The following is an 18,350-nucleotide window of genomic DNA, read 5'->3' as shown; positions in this document are numbered from 1 at the left end:
TGACCTAACCACCCACTTCTCATCCAGGTCCTTTTAGAGAGCAGCCTGCAGAGTTGCCATGGAGAGCACCCCTCCCCCCCCCCCCCCCACCGTACCATTTGGGGCTTTGAGACCCTAGAAGGAAAGCACCAGGAAACCCCAAAGCGTTCTCCTTCTCGAAAACAATGGCTTCCAGGGTCTGTGCCAGACACAATCACAGCACCCGAAATAGACTCATTGTCCTCTTGTGCAATATCCAGGAATTTGGTGAAACTCATCATTTTTCAGGTTACCGATAATGCAAGTTTGGAAACTGAAACAGGAAGGAACACAGGCTGAAAAAGCTTTTATCCAGCCCACAGCATTTTTCTCTCCAGATGCAAGACAGTTTGTTTTTTTTTGTTTGTTTGTTTTTTGGGGTTTTTTCCAGCAGTACTTTGGTGGGGTTAAAATTAGCTGGCAGCATTCTGGTCACATGCTAGACAGCAAAACAAAAGGGAGTTGTTCCCTGGCAGGTCCTGAAGCAGCCGACAGACCTTCCTAATCCATGGACTTCTGGGAAGCCGGCTCTTCAGGCCCTGGTACAGAGGGGCCACGCCACTGATTCCCCTCTGTCGTCACCCGGCTGCAACAGGGGCGGAACACGGGCGGTGTCCAGGCTGTTTGGGACCTCGGAGCTTGCCTCCATCTGGGAAGTCACTCAAGGGCCACAAAATGGCTTTTGCAAATCTTCCCATTTGGGAGAGGAAGGCTGAAAAAAGGAAGCACCTCTGAAGCCAACACATAAGCAAACACGGCAAGGACGCGGAGAGAAAGAGGAAGGGCCGTGTCTGAAATGTGGACGCGGGCCTCACCTTCCGGGGCAACGGGCTGCTCCTGGCATGTTTAAGACAGAAAAATCATACATCCGAACTATGTGTGGCTAGCTTTTTGGATGGATCCTTTATTACTGGACCCTGATGATAGGGACTCATCATGATCTGCTTTGTTCTTCCAGCTTAAAACTGTCACCCAGAAGCGCTGGATGAAAAATGCAGCCTCTGATTCATGCGCACAGTCAGGAAACATCTCTTGCGCTCAGTACAGAAACATGTCCGTCAACTTGGGGAAGGAATCACCGCCACGAAATGTGCTTTTGGCTTGCCACAGCTTAGCAGCTGCCAGAGCCAAAAACCCAGCTGCATGGGTTGTCTGGGGAAGGTGGTAGCTGGGGGCGAGTGGGGAGAATGTAGAGAAAGAGGGGCTTTCTGAATCACCTGATCTGTGTGCCTCCACCTCCTGTTTTATTCCAAGCCAAAACCCACCTCGAGATGTCTCAAGGGCCAACTGCTCCTAAAAATCGTGTTTAACACTACCCCTTCCAGCTCTGCGCCTGCCGTCAAGGTGAAGCGGATGGCTTTTATTGATTAATTTATTTCTTTGGAAGGGGCTACTTTGAAGTCAGGAAATTCCAGGGAGACAGAGTGCGTTGCCCTGGCCAGAACTGCTGTAACAATCATAAGCAGACACCCAGAGAGAGAGGTGGGTTAAAAGAAACTGCAGCTAAGCGCCAGGAACTTGGATTTTTCGTCTTTCCCCGGCCCCGGCCTCCATGTCAGCAGTGCGCTTATGAAGAAATACCTCGTTTGGCTCAACATTCTGCGGTGGTCAAGGGTTTGTGCGAGCTATGTGGAGCCTGCTTTGTCAAGAGGGCTTCATAAACCAAACCGGCCTCTGACTTGGATCTCATCCTGAAGCCCTCATTATACAGGCAGACCGAAACAGAAATTCCCCTTGCTTTAACGCCCAGCACATAAAGTCCTCTTTAATAAACATACACCATTTTTCAGTGGGACAGCCTCAAGGTGTCAAAAGTACATAAAGGTCTGAAAGCTGAAACCGTAGATAAACAGTGCGCTGAAATATATTTAGCAGAAAATATTGAAAGCCACAGGAAAAATATGTTCTCTTCCTGGGATGTTAACGAAGGTTTAGGTTCAGGAAACCTTCAGGAAATAGCAAGTTGGGTTGAGAAGGAATACTGTTCAATGTAAATAAATCACTAAACCTCTTTGGCCTTCCTAGGCCTTGGCTGGAATGGAGTATTTCATTTTTTCCCCATTAAACAGGCCACCCGGGGAGTTGGCATTATAGACCTGAACATGCACCAAATCTGAATGTGCTATTTTGTTTCTGTACATTGAATCAGACTGTGTTTCAAACAGCAGCTTGTGCAAAATGGGGTGGGGGGGAGGGGGCGGGGGACGGCCGCGCAGGCTGGTGCGCCCTCGCTCAAAGTGTCAATGACAGACCTGTTTCACCTCAGATCACCCAGTGTCTTGTCCCTCACAGGGACATAGTCTCTGTTGTTGTTGCCCAAGGTGATGTCATGCTCATTCTTAAACCCAGGGTTCTAAGGGTTGCGCTTATACTGCAATAAAATGGCTTCAGAAAGACCCAGATTTCCTGCCTTCTCAAGGTAGGGACACAGAGAACAGGAAAGGGCAGGCAGCCACTCTCCCTAAGATGGATGCTGCATGATGTAAGCGGCTGGCTAAACGTCTGGCATCCTTGCCGTTTTAAGTTGCCAGCAAAATATTATTAAAAAGATAAAATACACGCGAACCGTGCAGAATGTAGGGCTGCTGTGTTTACATCCGGGTTTTGATGACTCAAAGACTTACACTCGGGCTTGCTGAAAAGCTCTATTAAAAACACAGCTTTGTGAAAGCCCCCAGGGAGCAGGAAGCCGGGCTGGGGGTGTGCGTGATTGTGCAGTAGGGGGGTGGGGGCGGGGGGTGGTGGTGACCCGCCCAAGGACGGGCTCTTAGGCCTGCGGTCCTGGCCCGGCACTTAAAGCCCGGGAAGTGCTTCGAGGTTAACCTTCTCTCGGCTTTGGAACCAGAGCAGGCAGGGTTAACCTTTTTCCAGAACATTTATTTCACCATCTCACTGACTAGAGGGAGGAGGGGCAGGAGGCAGAGCGAGAGCCTGCCGCGCTGAGAGGCTGCGGATCACAAGGCCATTCTGATAGCCTCCTGTCCCCATGGCAACTGCAACGGCATTTATCAGTTCCTTCTGCGCACAGGCCCAGCAAATCTGCATTGCACATGGCAGGCTTCCAGCATTTCAAATGAAAGAGCACTTTGAACGGCTGCCAAGTTTGGAAGGAGCAGAACTGTCAGGGCTGCTTAAAGCTGGCAGTTTATACTGGGGAGGCTTTCGCTTCCCAGAATCCTCCGGGCCTGGCGAGCTGCCAAGTACTTAGCGGAAGCTAAAAAGTAACTCGCTCCCCTCCCTCCTCTCCCCTCCCCTCCTCTCGTCCTCCCCTCCCCCTGCTCACACTCCCCCTCCACGCCATTCACTGCAGCGCTCTCAAAATTTTCCACATGTCCTGTGTCACCAGTGCAGGCTGTACAATGAAAACCAGAACGCAGGCTGCCCACGGCCGGTCTTTTTTATTAATAAGGGGGGTGCGGGGAATGAGGCAGGTTGGGATCCGACACTGACAGCCGGGGCACCCTTTCTCTGCTGTACCTGCCATAACCGCTGGGTGTGAGCCTGTGGGGTGTGTGTGTGTGTGTGTGTGTGCACGCGCCTCTCACCCTTAAAAATACATTAATGAAAGTAAAAGTAAAAGCAGCTTCAGGGCTCGAGACGCCCTGAGCCCCGGGGGTGTAGTGGGGGTAGGTTTCCGTTGGGTGCTTTGGAGCTTCATTGAGGGTGGAAAATGGAGGTCATGCAGGCCGCGCTGTTCAGATCCAGTCGTTCCAAGAGCCCTGGGGAAGAGGGTTGTTATTGAGAACTGAGCCAGTTTCTGGAGCTTTCCTTGAATCTCTCGGGTGTCATGGTGAAAGCTCTGAGGCCACCGGTGGGGAGGGAGTTCAGAGATGGTTTTCAATGGAAAGTTTACCAGATAACTTCTGACCGTCAAGCACAGCACAAGGACTTCTACTAACAGAAACTGGAAATTGGCATAGTGTTCACTGTGCTGAATTTTTTCAAAAAATTATAATCTACACTGAGATCAAGGGCCTAGGCTTTATTTTCCAGTACAAATAGAACGAAAATTGTCTGCCGCTTAGGCGGTTGGATAGAGTTCAGGAAAACTATGTCTGGCATTAATTCCAAAGTGGAGGTTTTGGTTCAAGCGAGGCCCATTAATTTCAGTAAACTGTTTTCACTAGTCCAGACCCTGCTGTGCAAGGACTATTTATTACCTTTTGCTAACCTGATGTCTGCAGAGTTGTAAAGCAAAGGGGGGGAAAAAAAAAAAGAAAGATCCAGGGTGGAGATATCTATATCTTGGATCAAATGGGTTTTGCACCTTCCCTTTGGGGGCCATGTTTTATGGGGCGTTTTCTATCCTTGGTTTTTATCAGCCCCAGTTTTTATTTTAATCCATCTTGCAATGAATTAGAGAAAAAAAAAATCCTGATGGAAAGGAATCTGGCAAGAGCAAATACCTATCTCTTACCTCCTTCAGAGGGGCACCGCCAGGCCACAGGATGTTTTGTGTGCCTGTCCCAGGCTTCCAGGTCCAGTGCAAAGCCCTGACATGATTCACCCCAACGATTGGGTCTAAAATACACCAAGACAGTCAATTTTGGCATTTGTTCTCCCTTAGGAATTTTACTAGCTGCCTTAGAAAAGCACATAAATTGCTTCCCCCTCCCTCTCTTTTTTCCATGCCTCCTCTCCTCATCACCCCCCCCCCCACTTCAGTCCATCTTGATGTCATTTCAAAGAGAAGGATGAAAAGGGGGGATTTGTCAGGCGGTCAGGTTTGTGAATGTGTCTTTCCAGCCCCCAACACACACACACACACACACACACACACACACACACACACACCAGCTGAGAATGTTAATCAGAATTAAAAGCCAGTCAGTACTATTAAAGCATCAAACACCAAGACTTAGAGCAGGAGGGGGAATATAGGGTGGGGGTGGAGGGAGTGGGAATGAAATGGAATTCAGGCCTCTGCACTGATTTACTAAAACGAAGGAGGGGAAAGGTAGCACCAATTTGATCAGCTTGTCAAATGTCAAAATTATTGGTCTTTTCTTTAACTACCCCCCTCCCTGCCCCAACACAGTCAAGTTTTGTGCCTTTCCCAAGTGTGATTAATCTCTGGCAGAGGCCAGAAACAGGAGTAGGTTTCTTGGCTGCCCGTTCTGATAAACAATCTGTTCCTGGGAAGAGTAGGTGAAGGGGACGTAAATTGAGGGGGGTAATCTCCGGGTGTGGTGGCTGGGGGGGGGGGCGGTGCGTGGAGGAAAGGAGGGGAGGCAGAGGCCAGCCTAGTTAACTCTCACCACCCGCCTGGGAAATGCAAGTGTCCTTCCTTTGGAGCGCGTGGTTTTGGGGTGGGTCAGGTTTCCTGCCCCTAAGAATGTGAGCAGACAGTGAACCCATTCTTGCTGCCAGTTCACAACGTTCAGGAAATGTCGGAGGGACACCGAGGCCTCAGGGAGCAGGGGGCAAAGGGAGGGCGCTCTGGGCGTTGCAGACCACGGGCCAGTGTGCACCCAGAAGGCTTGCCGGGGGAAACCGAGGCAGCGGCTGGGAAGCCTGGGTGGGGCCCGTGGTGGTAGGAAGTATTGCAAAGCGGAACAGGGAAAGACAGAAGATGTTCAAAACAAAAGGAGGGATGATTTTGCTGCATCGGACGCTGCTGGTATTGAAACTGTAGGCAAGAGAGCTGGCTGTGGGTTTTGCAGTAGGTTTATTGTGTGGGCATCCAGGCAGAAAGCGGCAATATGAAAAAGTGGGGAGGGGGAGAGTCTACCTTGAAGAGAAATCAGTGCCGAGAAGGCTGTGCATGGCTGGGAAATGTCACTAAGGAGAGTGCAGTGGCACTGAATAAAAGGTGAATAATTGGGTACCTTTTGGAACAGAAATGTAACAATATTAATAAAGGCAAGAAACCCGCTTCTTCTCAGCTTGAAAAGCAAATTCACTTCTCACCTCCTGCTTCTCCTCCCCACCCAACACACAGGCACAGGCACCCATACAGACACACACACACACACACACACACACCCCTCTTGTCTACTCTGCATCCAAGAAGCCTGGGCCAGGCTCGCTTTCCTTTGGATTTAATTACATGAAAATGCTGAACAAAACCCTGTAATTACACCCTTAGTCCCTGCCACTCAGGCCCAGCACACTTCCTGCCTAGTTTTGTTTTTTAAAGAAGAGGTCATTGCCTCTTTTCTTTCCAAATTGACCAAAACAAAAAAGTAAAAACCCCAAATAAATCCAACTGCTCCAAGCTTCAGCACCACCAGGGATTGGGGATGGGAAATCCGTGTCCCTGTAGGAAAGAGGAGAGAAGACAGGCTGAGCTCCTGTCCTCTTACTTTAGCTCTTAGGTCGAGGGGCAGTGACTGTTGATTTGTCTGCCAGCCCAGAAGAACAGAGATGCCAGGCTGGCCACCCCGCAAGGAAATCTTCCAGGAACAGGATGAAGAGTGTGGCCAGGCCTTAGCATCAGGCCTCAATTTCCAACTATTTTACTGAGAAGGGCTTAGAGCTGGAAAAGAGTTTTAAGACGATGGCTCACCTTTCTATAGCTCTATGTAGTTTCTTAATATATATTCTTGAAGTTTATTTATGTATTTTGAGAAAAAGTGCGCCAATGGGGAGAAGCAGAGAGAGAGAGAGGGAGAGAGAGAATCCCAAGCAGGCTCTGCAGTGGCATCTCAGAGCCCCACTAGGGACTCAAACTCGTGATCTGTGAGATCGTGACCTGAGCTGAAACCGAGGGTCAGAAGGATGCTTAACAGATTGAGCCAACTGTAGTGCCCCTAGCGCTATATGGCTATATGTATGTGTACAAACACACACACACACACACACACACACACACACACACCACACAGACGATTTCACAGTAAGCCCCTGAAGTAGGGAGAACAAATTTCAATATCAATGCTCACACTCAATGGGTGAGGAAACTGAGGCCCAGAGAGAATAAATAGATTGCTCTAAGTCAGTCATGTGGCTGGTGGGAGTGTTGAACAACCACTGCCTCTGATGACTTTTATGCTCTAACACCAGGAAACTAGGACATCTAGGAGGAAATGGAGGTTTTTGGATTTGGGGCTGGAGCCAATCTGACTTGGTTCATCATTAGATCCTTAGGACCGAGAGAGAAAGTGCTCTCTAAAAAAAAAAATAGTTGAATAACGGAATGAATGGCAAATGGAAGGGCACACGTCAAGGAGCTGGGGAATGGAAACCCACCAGGCCATCTGGTGGCCCAGTTTCAGCTTTGAAGCAAAAGTAAGTGATGAGAATAGTTTCACACCCACTAGGGACATATCAGGCTTGGATCCTCTAGGTCTGGCCAGAGAGGGAAATTCAAATTAAAGCGTGGTGGTCCTCTAGATGGATCAGGGTTGGGGATACCCCTTGTTCCCTCACCTCCTATCTCCAATGATGCCTAGGCCAGGTTTGGTTGTCAGGGGTATAGACCTCCCCTGGGCGAGAAGTGTTCTGAGGACAGCAGCCGTACTTACCAAGTGGCCTCCAGCCCAAATACAGGCCTGCACAGTTTGGGTGGGTGTGTAGTCAGTGTTACCTGAATTAGGTGAGAACAAAGGGTTGTTTCTTATGTGATATGGACTGTGGGTCTGTGAGAACAAAGGGTTGTTTCCTATGTGATATCGCTTGTGGGTCTGGAAAGAGGTTCCTTCCACCATAAAAGGTACGCTCTTGGTTTTCCTCCTTCCCCTTCATCATTCAGCCTGGGGTCCTCCTCAGGGGTGAACATTTAAAATGTGGCTATCCTCAGGGGCGCCTGGGTGGCTCAGTTAAGCGCCCAACTTCAGCTCAGGTCATGATTCGCGGTTTGTGAGGTGGAGTCCTGCTTCGTGCTCTGTGCTGACAGCTCGGAGCCTGGAGCCTGCTTTGAATTCTGTGTCTCCCTCTCTGTCTCTCTCTGCCCCTCCCCTGTTCATGCTCTCTCTGTCTCTCATAAATAAATAAATAAATAAATAAATAAATAAACAAACACACACACAAATAAATAAATAAAATGCAGCTATCCTCAGTGAGGGTAATTTAGTAAGTTTCCCAATACTTCGGTGTGTTCGAGAGCTTCAGATTTTCCTCCAAACCCTCCCTCCTAAGGCCGGGTATAGAAAACCCAGAGAGAGAAAAAAGTCTCAGGGGATGCCAGGGAAGCAGTTACACCATTTTGCTCAAAGCTGACTGACTAGTGACTGTACCTCCAAAATAACTCGTGCTAATTTGTGCATAATTCTGCATCTATTGGGACAGTAGTGACATTCTCAACCTGCAAACTCTTGTGGGGAGATGCATTTCACTTTCTTGCAGTTTCTGAATTTCTTAGAGGCATCCGGGGACTTCCCCCCACTCCCTCCCAAAAAGCTAGCAACTCGTGGGGGAGAATAAGGAATGCTGGGTTTAAAGCCAGAGAACCTGGTTTCCAGTAATTCTGAACTAGCTCTGGACCTGCTTTCCTCACCTATACAGGAGAGTGATGAAAGTAACACCTACCTCACAGGGCTGGTGGGGGATCGGTGAGATAATGTCTGGGAATGCACTGCAGGGCCCTAGACAAATGGCCGTCATTATATTGTTCATAATCTCTTACATTTTATTAAGTACATTATAATCTTGTATCTTCCATGCAGACCAATGAGTCAGGCAAAGGAGGCAGTGAAATTATTCCCATTTTACAGACTTAAGAAACCAAGTTCAAGTGATTTGCTCAAGGTCAGATAGCTACTTAGTTAGGGTCAGCCAAGTCCAAGTCCAACAACATAATGTAAATATGTACAATGTACATATTTCCTTTCCTCCTCCTGAGTTAGGGGTTGACTGCCCAGCTCAGGCAAGTCAAAATATTTGCGGATCATAGCCATCCACCCCAACCAGTGACAGCAGTGATGATGATGATGGCCCATCTGTACCAGACTTGACCGACTTGCCGGTGGGACCGTGGGACCGGGAGGCCTCAGGGAGGGCTTCCCGCTCTGAGGCCCCGCCTTCTGGCGGCCCCCAGCAGGAAAGCGGGGCGGCGGCGACCGGTCTCCGAAGCTAGGCAGTGGAAATCCCCAGTACTGGTGCGGACTGGTGGGAACCCACTGGCACCCCTGCTCCCTGCTGAGGCCCATGCGGAAGCCGGTAGGATGGAGGGTCCGGGGTTCTGCGCACCTGTGGCCTTAGTTGCTCCCCTGCCAAGCTCTCCTCTGACTCTAGTCCTCCAAGGTCTCCTTCTCGGTTACTCCCCTTCTTGGGGTGTGGGTATTTGTTTTAACCCAACTGGGCCAGTGAATAGAACCCTTGTCTGCCGCTTCCCATTTTTTCCCTCTAGGCCTGGCCCTTAGGAGGCTCATTCCAGGGCTCCTTTATTTTTGGACCTAAAAACACACAGCAGCTTTTGCTGAGGGCAGCGCTGGGCTCCCCGGTGCCCTGGCACGCTGGCGAAGAGGAAACGGGGAGGAGGCAGGAACCAGACGCGACTCCCTCGGCCTTTCTTTCCTTCCCTGCTCCCCGCCCCTTCAGGAAGAAAGCAGTCAGAGATCTGATCGCTCGCTGAGGCCGCTGTGCCAGCACCAACCACTACGTCGTTCTCCTTTTCTTCCACCCAGCTTTGCCCAGAGCGCCCGGCTGCCCGCCTTTTCTTCCACCCAGCTTTGCCCAGAGCGCCCGGCTGCCCGCGCGCCGCAGGCTGGGCAGGTCCTGGCGGCTGGCGCTGGCTCCCCTCCCCAGGGATTCTCAGCGAATCACGTTGTTCCTGGGCTTTCACGCTCGAGTGGCTCTTGCGTAACCCTACGCCCTGGCCTAAGTTAATACTTTTTTTAAATACCAGAATTAATACTTTAGGAAAAGGCAAATACTTCCGCCACAGAACCCGAGAAAATGTGTAAATTACTCCGCTGACTGGTTCTCCCTCCCCCAGAGCCCCGAGGTTCCTGGCTCCTGGGGAAGGGGTCCCTTGGAGAGGCCGGAGCAAGGCCCAACCCAGACGTTTGTTTTCAACGGGTCCAGCTTACCGCCAGGCACAGCGTTACCAAAAAAGGCCTTTCTCCTGCCAGAGCGCTTGGCTGCGTACGGCTGTGCAGCGGGGTGACGCGAGGTTCAGCCCGGGCCTCTTCGAAGGCTGAGCCAGTTGGCGGCAGGGATGCCAGGCCGAAGAGTCCCCAGCCCGACCCATCTCTGCCACAAAGGGCTCGAAACGGCTCGGAGACAGAAGGGAGACTGCAGGGAGCTCAGAAATGTGTGGACAGGCTGCGACCTTCTCACCCTTAAGGTTGGGCGGTGGTCTCTGGCAAGGCCAAGTGGAGAGTTGACCAGTTTAGAGGGGGACAGTTCTCTGAGGGTGTCAGCTCAGATGGCACGCTGGAGGAGCGACAACCATAGGAAGTAAATTCAGGGAGGACTGCAGGCGTTTCCTCCTTGAGCCTGGTTGAACCTGGCTTTGCTGGTCTCCCAGACCCCACCTCCAGTCTCTCCACCTGCTGTCTTAGGTCGAGCCCCAGACCAACCCCATCCTTCCCACCCACACTGTGGACACAGCACTGTCACAGGGGCTTCACCTTCCAGGGAGAATCTACCTCCAAAACATTGATGTTCTTGCTTCTCACAATCCTGGACACATCCCCAAATAGGGCCATCTCAGACAAGCAGTTAGGACAAAACTGACCACCATAAATGACGGTGATTCTTTGAGGGTGGAAGGGTGTCAAGAGAACTATGCTTTTTAAATTAAAGGATTATGAGACTGTAATGGAAGTTTGTTTAAATGCATGTTTATTTCTAACTCAGTGTGTCTGAAGACACCCGGCATGTATGTGTATATATATCTCTCCTTTAGTAACAGCGAAGACAGAGACAGACAGGGAGATGGAGACATATGTGCACGCATACCAAACATAACACTGTGACATAGACTCCAACTTGCTTTCTCTAGCAGCCTGGCTAGAGGGTTGGGGCTAGGTTGCCGTTCCTCAGTATTTTTGGTTTAATAAAGGGATGGGCTGGATAAATATTAACGTAAAGAAATGGGTGAAGCAGCCTAGCCAAAGCTAATGAGCCTGGAGCCCTGGGCTGGTGGGGATGTCACTCCATTTCCCAGCCCTATGTTTTGACTCACTCCAGGATAGCTGTGGTGTGGGGAGGGCTGAAGTTTGGAAGGGTGAGGCAATGCCCTGGAGCAGCTCTTTACAGAGGAATCACTGCTGGGAGCCAGTCAGCCTGGGAAAGTTTATTATTGTTGGGGGGTGCACAGCGAGCTCCCTTTTTTTCTTTTTTTTTCTTTTTGCAATAACAGAAATCCGGCTGCTCTGAGATGAAAGAGGGGTTCCCTAGGGCTCTTCCTTCCCCTTTTCTCCCCATCCTTAAAATTCCCCTTCCTTTGTACCTCTGACCCCAGAATGAGCGGGAGAACCATGTGCTGAGGAGTGCTGGGTGGCAGAACAGTCTCTGAAGGTCAAGTGTCAAAATAAAAATAAATACATCTTGTTTCTTACACTCAACTTTATTACAATTAGTAGTAACAGTAGTGATGTGCATAATGACCCTCACATTTTATGCAATTTACAAACTACTTTCACATGTTAAGTAGCAACAGTACCAACACTAATATCAATACTACTAATAACCAACACTTACTTCCTGTGAAGCCTGACACTGTGCTCTACACAGCGTATGGTGTGTTTGTTTCAGTCTGTGGCAGTGGCAGATCCAAAACTTCTTTATGTGTGAGAACTCACTGGCACAACCTGTTTGGAAAGGGAAGGATGGGGGTTGGTTATGAAGGTGTATTTTGCATACACTTTACATGAGATTGTATGTAACAAAGAAGGGCCGATGGAAATTGTGAACACTGCAAATCGCCTTTGAGAACCTGAGCTTGTCACAACTACCTCGCAAACCAGAATTACTGGATGCAGATCCCACCTCCATCTCTAATGGCCGTGTGACCTTGGGCAAGTCATTTAACCTCTTTACTTTCTGAGCCTGCAAAACAGCTAATGATAGAATCTACCTGGGAGACAGTATTGAGAGTTTAATGATGATGCAGGAAAACCACATGGCAGCGTCTGGCTCACAGCAATCTCAGTGAGTTACCTCCTATTATGACAAAAAACAAAACAAAATCGCAAACAATTCTCGGAAGGTGGGGGCTATGATCCCATTTTACAGAGGGAAAACAGGTGATGTGAAAGAAAGTAACTAGCTCAAGGTCACAAAGCTAGTAAATGATACAGAGGAAATTCCAACCAGGTTCAACAAACTCCAGAACCCAAAAGCCCCTTATATTGCTTCCTCTCCTCCAGCCTAGCCCATGATAATCTCAGTTTTCATGAGGGTGGGATGAGGGTGGGAGGAGCAGACCCAGTACTTAGAAGAATCAGTGGAACTGTCCTAACTAGAGCTACGACCAACCTTATCTGTTTTGCAATAAGCAATAATGATGAGCAGTGATCCCCTAACGGAAAAGACATCACGGCCTTGCTCAGCTTTCTGAGCACTACGGAATGAAATCACAACATGTGAGAAAGAATCTTGAAACTGCCACTGTGCTTTACAAAGAGATAGCAATATTATTAAATGCTGCTCCACCTTCTTTTATCAAACCGGGAAAAAGCACTCACCTGTTTGGCCTCTGCAGCACCTTCCCCCTCCCTGCCCCCAACTGCAGCTGTGAGCAGCCAGTAGCTTGTTTTCCTTAAAGGCCTCCGGGTGCTCTGGGTGCTCGCTCGTAGCGTCTTTAGACATTAAGCCAAAATTTTTAGAGTGCGACTGGGGGGGAGGAGTAGCTCACCCTGAATTCATTTAGCTCTGTCGTTGAAAGTCGGGCTCCTAAACGAGAGCACAAAAAGAAATCGAAAAGGCAGTTTCTGGACCAATGGAAAACAGCTAATTTTGCAGGTGCTTTGGCATCAATGGTAGCAATGAATGTAATATCCATACCGGCGGGGGCGGGAGAGGTTTGATTACAGATGAAATGGGTAGTACCCTAAACGAAATTCGCAACGAAAATCTTGAAACTGGACATTTAAATTCACTGCCCGGGGTGGGGTAGGGAGCGGGATCGGAAATGACGCTTGTGGTTTTTTAATGCGTTTTTACTTGGGAAAGCCGGGCGGGGAAAGGAAAGGTCATCGTCTGTTTAATTTCCACTCCCAGCCCTGGACTTCCAGCATTAGCTCGCCCGGCCTCAGCTGTTGTACACACACGGTGAGGGGGGAGGGGAAGGCGGAGGCGCGGAGGCGGGGCCGACTGGGAGGAATCTGGGCGTCCTGCCGCGCATGCGCCTTCCCCGAGCAACAAGTGGGCTCCACAGACAGAGGAAGTGTAAGGGGGGGGGGGGGGAGAACTGGTGCAGAGCATGGTGGTGACGTCAGCGCTCCGCCCGGGCGGCATCCCGCGCGGCCAAGCCGGGGACAGCGCGAGCCGCAGCGCGAGCGGGAGCGCCGAGACGCGCCTCCGGAACGTAGAGTAACAATCACAACCCCACATTCCGGGCGAGTGCGAGCGGGAAGGGATGCGACCCGGGCCGAGGCGCCGCGCGAGCGCCCTGCAGCCAACGTGAGCGCCGCCAGCCGCGGCGGCCCGAGCGCCGGCCAGGCCTGGGGGCGGCGGGAGCCTGCTTGCGTGCGCTCCTCTCCTCTGCTCTCGTGCGTTCTGGAAGCAGTGGCCGCGGCGGCTCCCTTCGGCCGTGCAAACCCAGCCGCCGCCAGCGGAACGGCCGACGCTGCGGAGGGGAGAAGCACCTCTCGGCTGCCACCCCCTCCCTCCCCCGGCCCTCCGGGGAAGCAGCGACTTCAGCAAGATTGGACCCGGGCACCGGGTGGCACTGAACCCTCTAGCCTTCGCCCCGGGGAGCCTGGCGGGGAGAGGACGCAGCTCGTAGCGGGGCCCCTAGGGGAGAGGAAGAGACAGCCCCTTTCGAGCTTCCAAGCACCAGCCACTCCGGGGAGGGGGCCAAGAGCCAACGGCGGCCAGCACTCGGCACCCTCGCCCCCTCCCCTCGGGCCCGACGCTTCCAGCCCGGGTGCGCGGCACCAGGAAGAAGGCGCCTGAGCTCCCCTCCCGACGAGACAGCCGCAGTAGGAGGTGGGGGCGAGGAGCGGGCTGAACTCGTCCGCCGCCCCGGCGGTGGAGCCCCCGCGGAGAGGCGCTGCGCCGGCGGTGGAGACTCGCGCTCCCTCCAACCCCTGGGGCAGAACTTTCTCGCCCCCCCTTCCTCCCCCGCAGCCGGACTCCCTCCCCAGCCGGGCAGTCCTCCCGGAGGAGAAGGCGCCGCGGAGACAGCCTGGGCGGGGGCCTACCTTCCCCAGGGCGGGCATCATGTCGGCGGCGCAGGTGTCCTCGTCCCGGAGACAATCTTGCTACCTGTGCGACCTGCCCCGCATGCCCTGGGCCATGATCTGGGACTTCTCGGAACCCGTATGCCGCGGTTGCGTCAACTACGAGGGCGCCGATCGCATCGAGTTCGTGATCGAGACCGCGCGCCAGCTGAAGCGGGCGCACGGCTGCTTTCAGGACGGCCGCTCCCCCGGGCCGCCGCCGCCCGTCGGGGTCAAGACGGTGGCCCTGTCGGCTAAAGAGGCGGCGGCTGCGGCAGCGGCGGCAGCTGCCGCCGCACAGCAACAGCAGCAGCAGCAACAGCAGCAGCAACAACAGCAGCAGCAGCAACAGCAACAACAGCTCAACCACGTCGATGGTTCCAGCAAGCCTGCGGTGCTGGCGGCCCCGTCCGGCCTGGAGCGCTATGGCCTGAGCGCTGCCGCCGCCGCTGCCGCCGCCGCCGCCGCCGCGGTGGAGCAGCGCAGCCGCTTCGAGTATCCTCCACCGCCGGTGAGCCTGGGAAGCAGCAGCCACGCCGCGCGGCTGCCCAACGGCCTGGGGGGCCCAAATGGTTTCCCCAAGCCAACACCGGAGGAGGGACCCCCAGAGCTGAACCGCCAGAGCCCCAACTCCTCTTCAGCCGCGGCGTCGGTGGCGTCTCGGCGCGGGACGCACGGTGGGCTAGTGACGGGGCTGCCCAACCCGGGGGGCGGTGGAGGCCCCCAGCTCACGGTGCCCCCCAACCTGCTGCCGCAGACGCTGCTTAACGGCCCGGCCAGTGCCGCCGTGCTGCCCCCACCGCCGCCGCACGGCCTGGGCAGCCGTGGGCCCCCGACGCCCGCGCCCCCAGGGGCGCCCGGGGGCCCCGCTTGTCTGGGGGGCGCCCCAGGCGTATCAGCCGCATCGTCCTCAGCGTCGTCTTCCACCTCGTCGTCAGTGGCCGAGGTGGGTGTAGGTGCTGGCGGCAAAAGGCCCGGCTCGGTATCGAGTACAGACCAGGAGCGCGAGCTGAAGGAGAAGCAGCGGAACGCCGAGGCCCTGGCTGAGCTGAGCGAGAGCCTGCGCAACCGCGCGGAGGAGTGGGCCAACAAGCCTAAGATGGTCCGCGACACGCTGCTCACGCTGGCTGGCTGTACGCCCTACGAGGTGCGTTTCAAGAAGGACCACTCTCTGCTGGGCCGCGTCTTTGCCTTCGATGCTGTCTCCAAGCCGGGCATGGACTACGAGTTGAAGCTGTTCATCGAGTACCCCACGGGCTCAGGCAACGTGTACTCCAGCGCATCTGGTGTGGCCAAGCAGATGTACCAGGACTGTATGAAGGACTTCGGCCGGGGTCTCTCCTCCGGCTTCAAGTATCTGGAGTACGAAAAGAAGCACGGCTCCGGGGACTGGCGCCTACTTGGAGACCTGCTGCCTGAGGCCGTGCGCTTCTTCAAGGAGGGCGTGCCCGGCGCCGACATGCTGCCCCAGCCCTACCTGGACGCCAGCTGCCCCATGCTGCCCACGGCGCTGGTGAGCCTAAGCCGCGCCCCCAGCGCGCCCCCGGGCACCGGGGCCCTGCCGCCTGCCGCCCCTTCGGGTCGGGGCACAGCTGCCAGTCTTCGCAAGAGGAAGGCGTCCCCTGAGCCCCCGGATTCCGCCGAGGGCGCCCTGAAGCTGGGCGAGGAGCAGCAGAGGCAGCAGTGGATGGCGAACCAGAGCGAGGCACTAAAGCTCACCATGACGGCCGGGGGCTTTGCGGCGCCCGGGCATGCCGCCGGAGGTCCGCCCCCACCGCCTCCGCCCCTGGGACCCCATTCCAACCGGACCACCCCGCCCGAGTCAGCCCCCCAGAACGGCCCTTCCCCCATGGCCGCCCTCATGTCGGTGGCAGACACTCTGGGCACGGCGCACTCGCCCAAGGACGGCAGCTCCGTGCACTCCACCACTGCGTCCGCGCGGCGCAACAGCAGCAGCCCGGTGTCACCGGCCTCGGTGCCCGGGCAGCGCCGCTTGGCATCACGGAACGGGGACCTGAATTTACAGGTGGCGCCCCCGCCTCCTAGCACCCACCCGGGCATGGACCAAGTGCACCCCCAAAACATTCCGGATTCCCCTATGGCCAACAGCGGGCCCCTCTGCTGTACCATTTGCCACGAACGTTTGGAGGACACGCATTTCGTTCAGTGCCCATCCGTCCCCAGCCACAAATTCTGTTTCCCTTGCTCTAGAGAGAGTATCAAGGCCCAGGGGGCCACCGGCGAGGTGTACTGCCCCAGCGGAGAGAAATGCCCCCTGGTTGGGTCGAATGTACCTTGGGCCTTCATGCAGGGCGAAATCGCGACGATCTTAGCTGGAGATGTTAAAGTGAAAAAGGAGAGAGACCCTTGAACCACAAGACAGCCACCTCCTTTGCCCCTGACCGGCTCCTCTCCGATCCAGAGGGCCCCTCCCCCACCCCCTCCCCCCTCCCTTCCCTCACCCCCAAGGTGTAGAATTGTGAATATAACAAACTGCAAAAAGTTAGTCTTATGTATAGACATTATTTTCGTCGTATGTTTCTATATTTTGAAACAAAAGGTATGTAACTTCTTCATTTGAAGGATAAGCTGGTTTGTGTTAAGCAGTATAATATTGGTTGGGTCATTTGCATCATTTCGTTAGCATTTATTTGGTGGCAGAGTGTTTGCCTAGGTACCGAATTAATAGCCCTTAGCAACGACTGCTGCTGGTGTGTATTTTTGTAAATGTTATGCACTCTCTGAAAGGAAAAAAAAAAAACACAAAAGAAAATGACTTTTTGTTTTGTTTTGCCAAGGCCAGTGTTGCTGCCTAAAGAAAAAAAAAAAAAAAAAAAAAAAAAAAAGCTATAAAATGGTGAAAGCTTCTTTCTAAACAGCCCCAAGTGTTGAAGTCTTCACTTTATTTTGTTGGTTTTGTTCCGTTTTGTTTTGTTACTCTGTTTTGTTTGCAAAATGGTAAGGGGGAGGTGTTGGGGGGGATGGGGTGTTTTTTGTTGCAAGTTTGTGAGGGAAAATGTTTTGGTTTGTTTCTACTGACCTGGATGTGTTGGATCTTCACGTGTTGTTTTGTTTTTGTTTTATTGATGCACGGATGCTTTTGAACAGTAGAGCGAAATGCTAGACATGGGGAGTCTGCTCTGTTTGTCCTTTATACATTTCTGTAGTTAACAGAACACTGTAATGTGCCTTGGAGCTTAGTAACTTGTAATAAATTCAATTGATATTAATTCTGCCCTGAGTCAGCAAGTGTGTTTTTCTAGAGCTAAGGCCACATAGTTCCAACGTAGGGGACACCCTCCCTACCAGCAGAGGACACAAATGCTGGTGCCTTTGCAAACCCTGAGAGGTTGGCATCTGTAGAAGGCCTTGTGCTGGCTGACTGCCCCTCCCCCCCCCCCCCCCCCCCCCCCAGTACCAGGCTATTTACATTCACCTCTGGGGGCTGGATGGTTGCTGACTAAGCAATTTATGTTTACTCTTCTGCATCTCTATTTTCCCCATGCACGCCCCAGCTGCAAATGGCATTGTCAGGAACTCTCCAGTGCAGCTGTGACTTGAGTTCAAGTGGGAAAAAGCAAAACAAAAAAGCTAAGATGCTTTGCCTCTTCGATGTGGCAGAAATCACGCCACATGTAAAGCAAAAACGCCAGAGAGCTGGGAGCTGTCCGCAGAGGCATGAAGGGTGTGGGCAACAGGGAAACAAGCATGGACTGAGCCAGGAGAGTTGCCAGCAGCTTCCAGCTGATGTATTGGAAAAGCAGGGCCACCTCATTCATCACTCCTGTTTCTTCTCTTTATGATAAGTACTTCCAAAGGCTGGACACTTAGCTGGTGAGAATTGTGGGGAGCGGGGGAAGAGAAAAAAAGCCAAATCCAGTTCCTGAGGCAAAGGTCACTTACGACATCAAGTAAAACCCATTCCCACTGGTGAAGAAATTCAAGTATTCGTCTAGTCAACTTTTGGGCAGCATTTGTGAGGTACAGAGGGGTGGGGAAAGGGACCAGGACTGGAATGTCCTCGGAGCTCTGAGCCCCCTGGGCTGAGACCAGACTGGA

At 53.0% G+C, this 18,350-nt stretch overlaps 1 protein-coding gene across 1 annotated transcript; it reads left to right on the top strand.

Moving 5' to 3' along the window:
• The first annotated feature begins 14,292 nt into the window (after nucleotides 1-14,292).
• IRF2BPL (interferon regulatory factor 2 binding protein like) lies at nucleotides 14,293-17,521 on the top strand. The gene has a single exon (XM_047863146.1). The coding sequence runs from the start codon at nucleotides 14,293-14,295 to the stop codon at nucleotides 16,660-16,662; it is 2,370 nt and encodes a 789-aa protein (XP_047719102.1). The 3' UTR covers nucleotides 16,663-17,521.
• The last annotated feature ends 829 nt before the right edge of the window (nucleotides 17,522-18,350 follow it).

The sequence above is a fragment of the Prionailurus viverrinus genome, chromosome B3 (genome assembly GCF_022837055.1).
Source record: "Prionailurus viverrinus isolate Anna chromosome B3, UM_Priviv_1.0, whole genome shotgun sequence".
NCBI lineage: Eukaryota > Metazoa > Chordata > Mammalia > Carnivora > Felidae > Prionailurus > Prionailurus viverrinus.
This window is presented reverse-complemented; position numbering and strand designations above follow the sequence as displayed.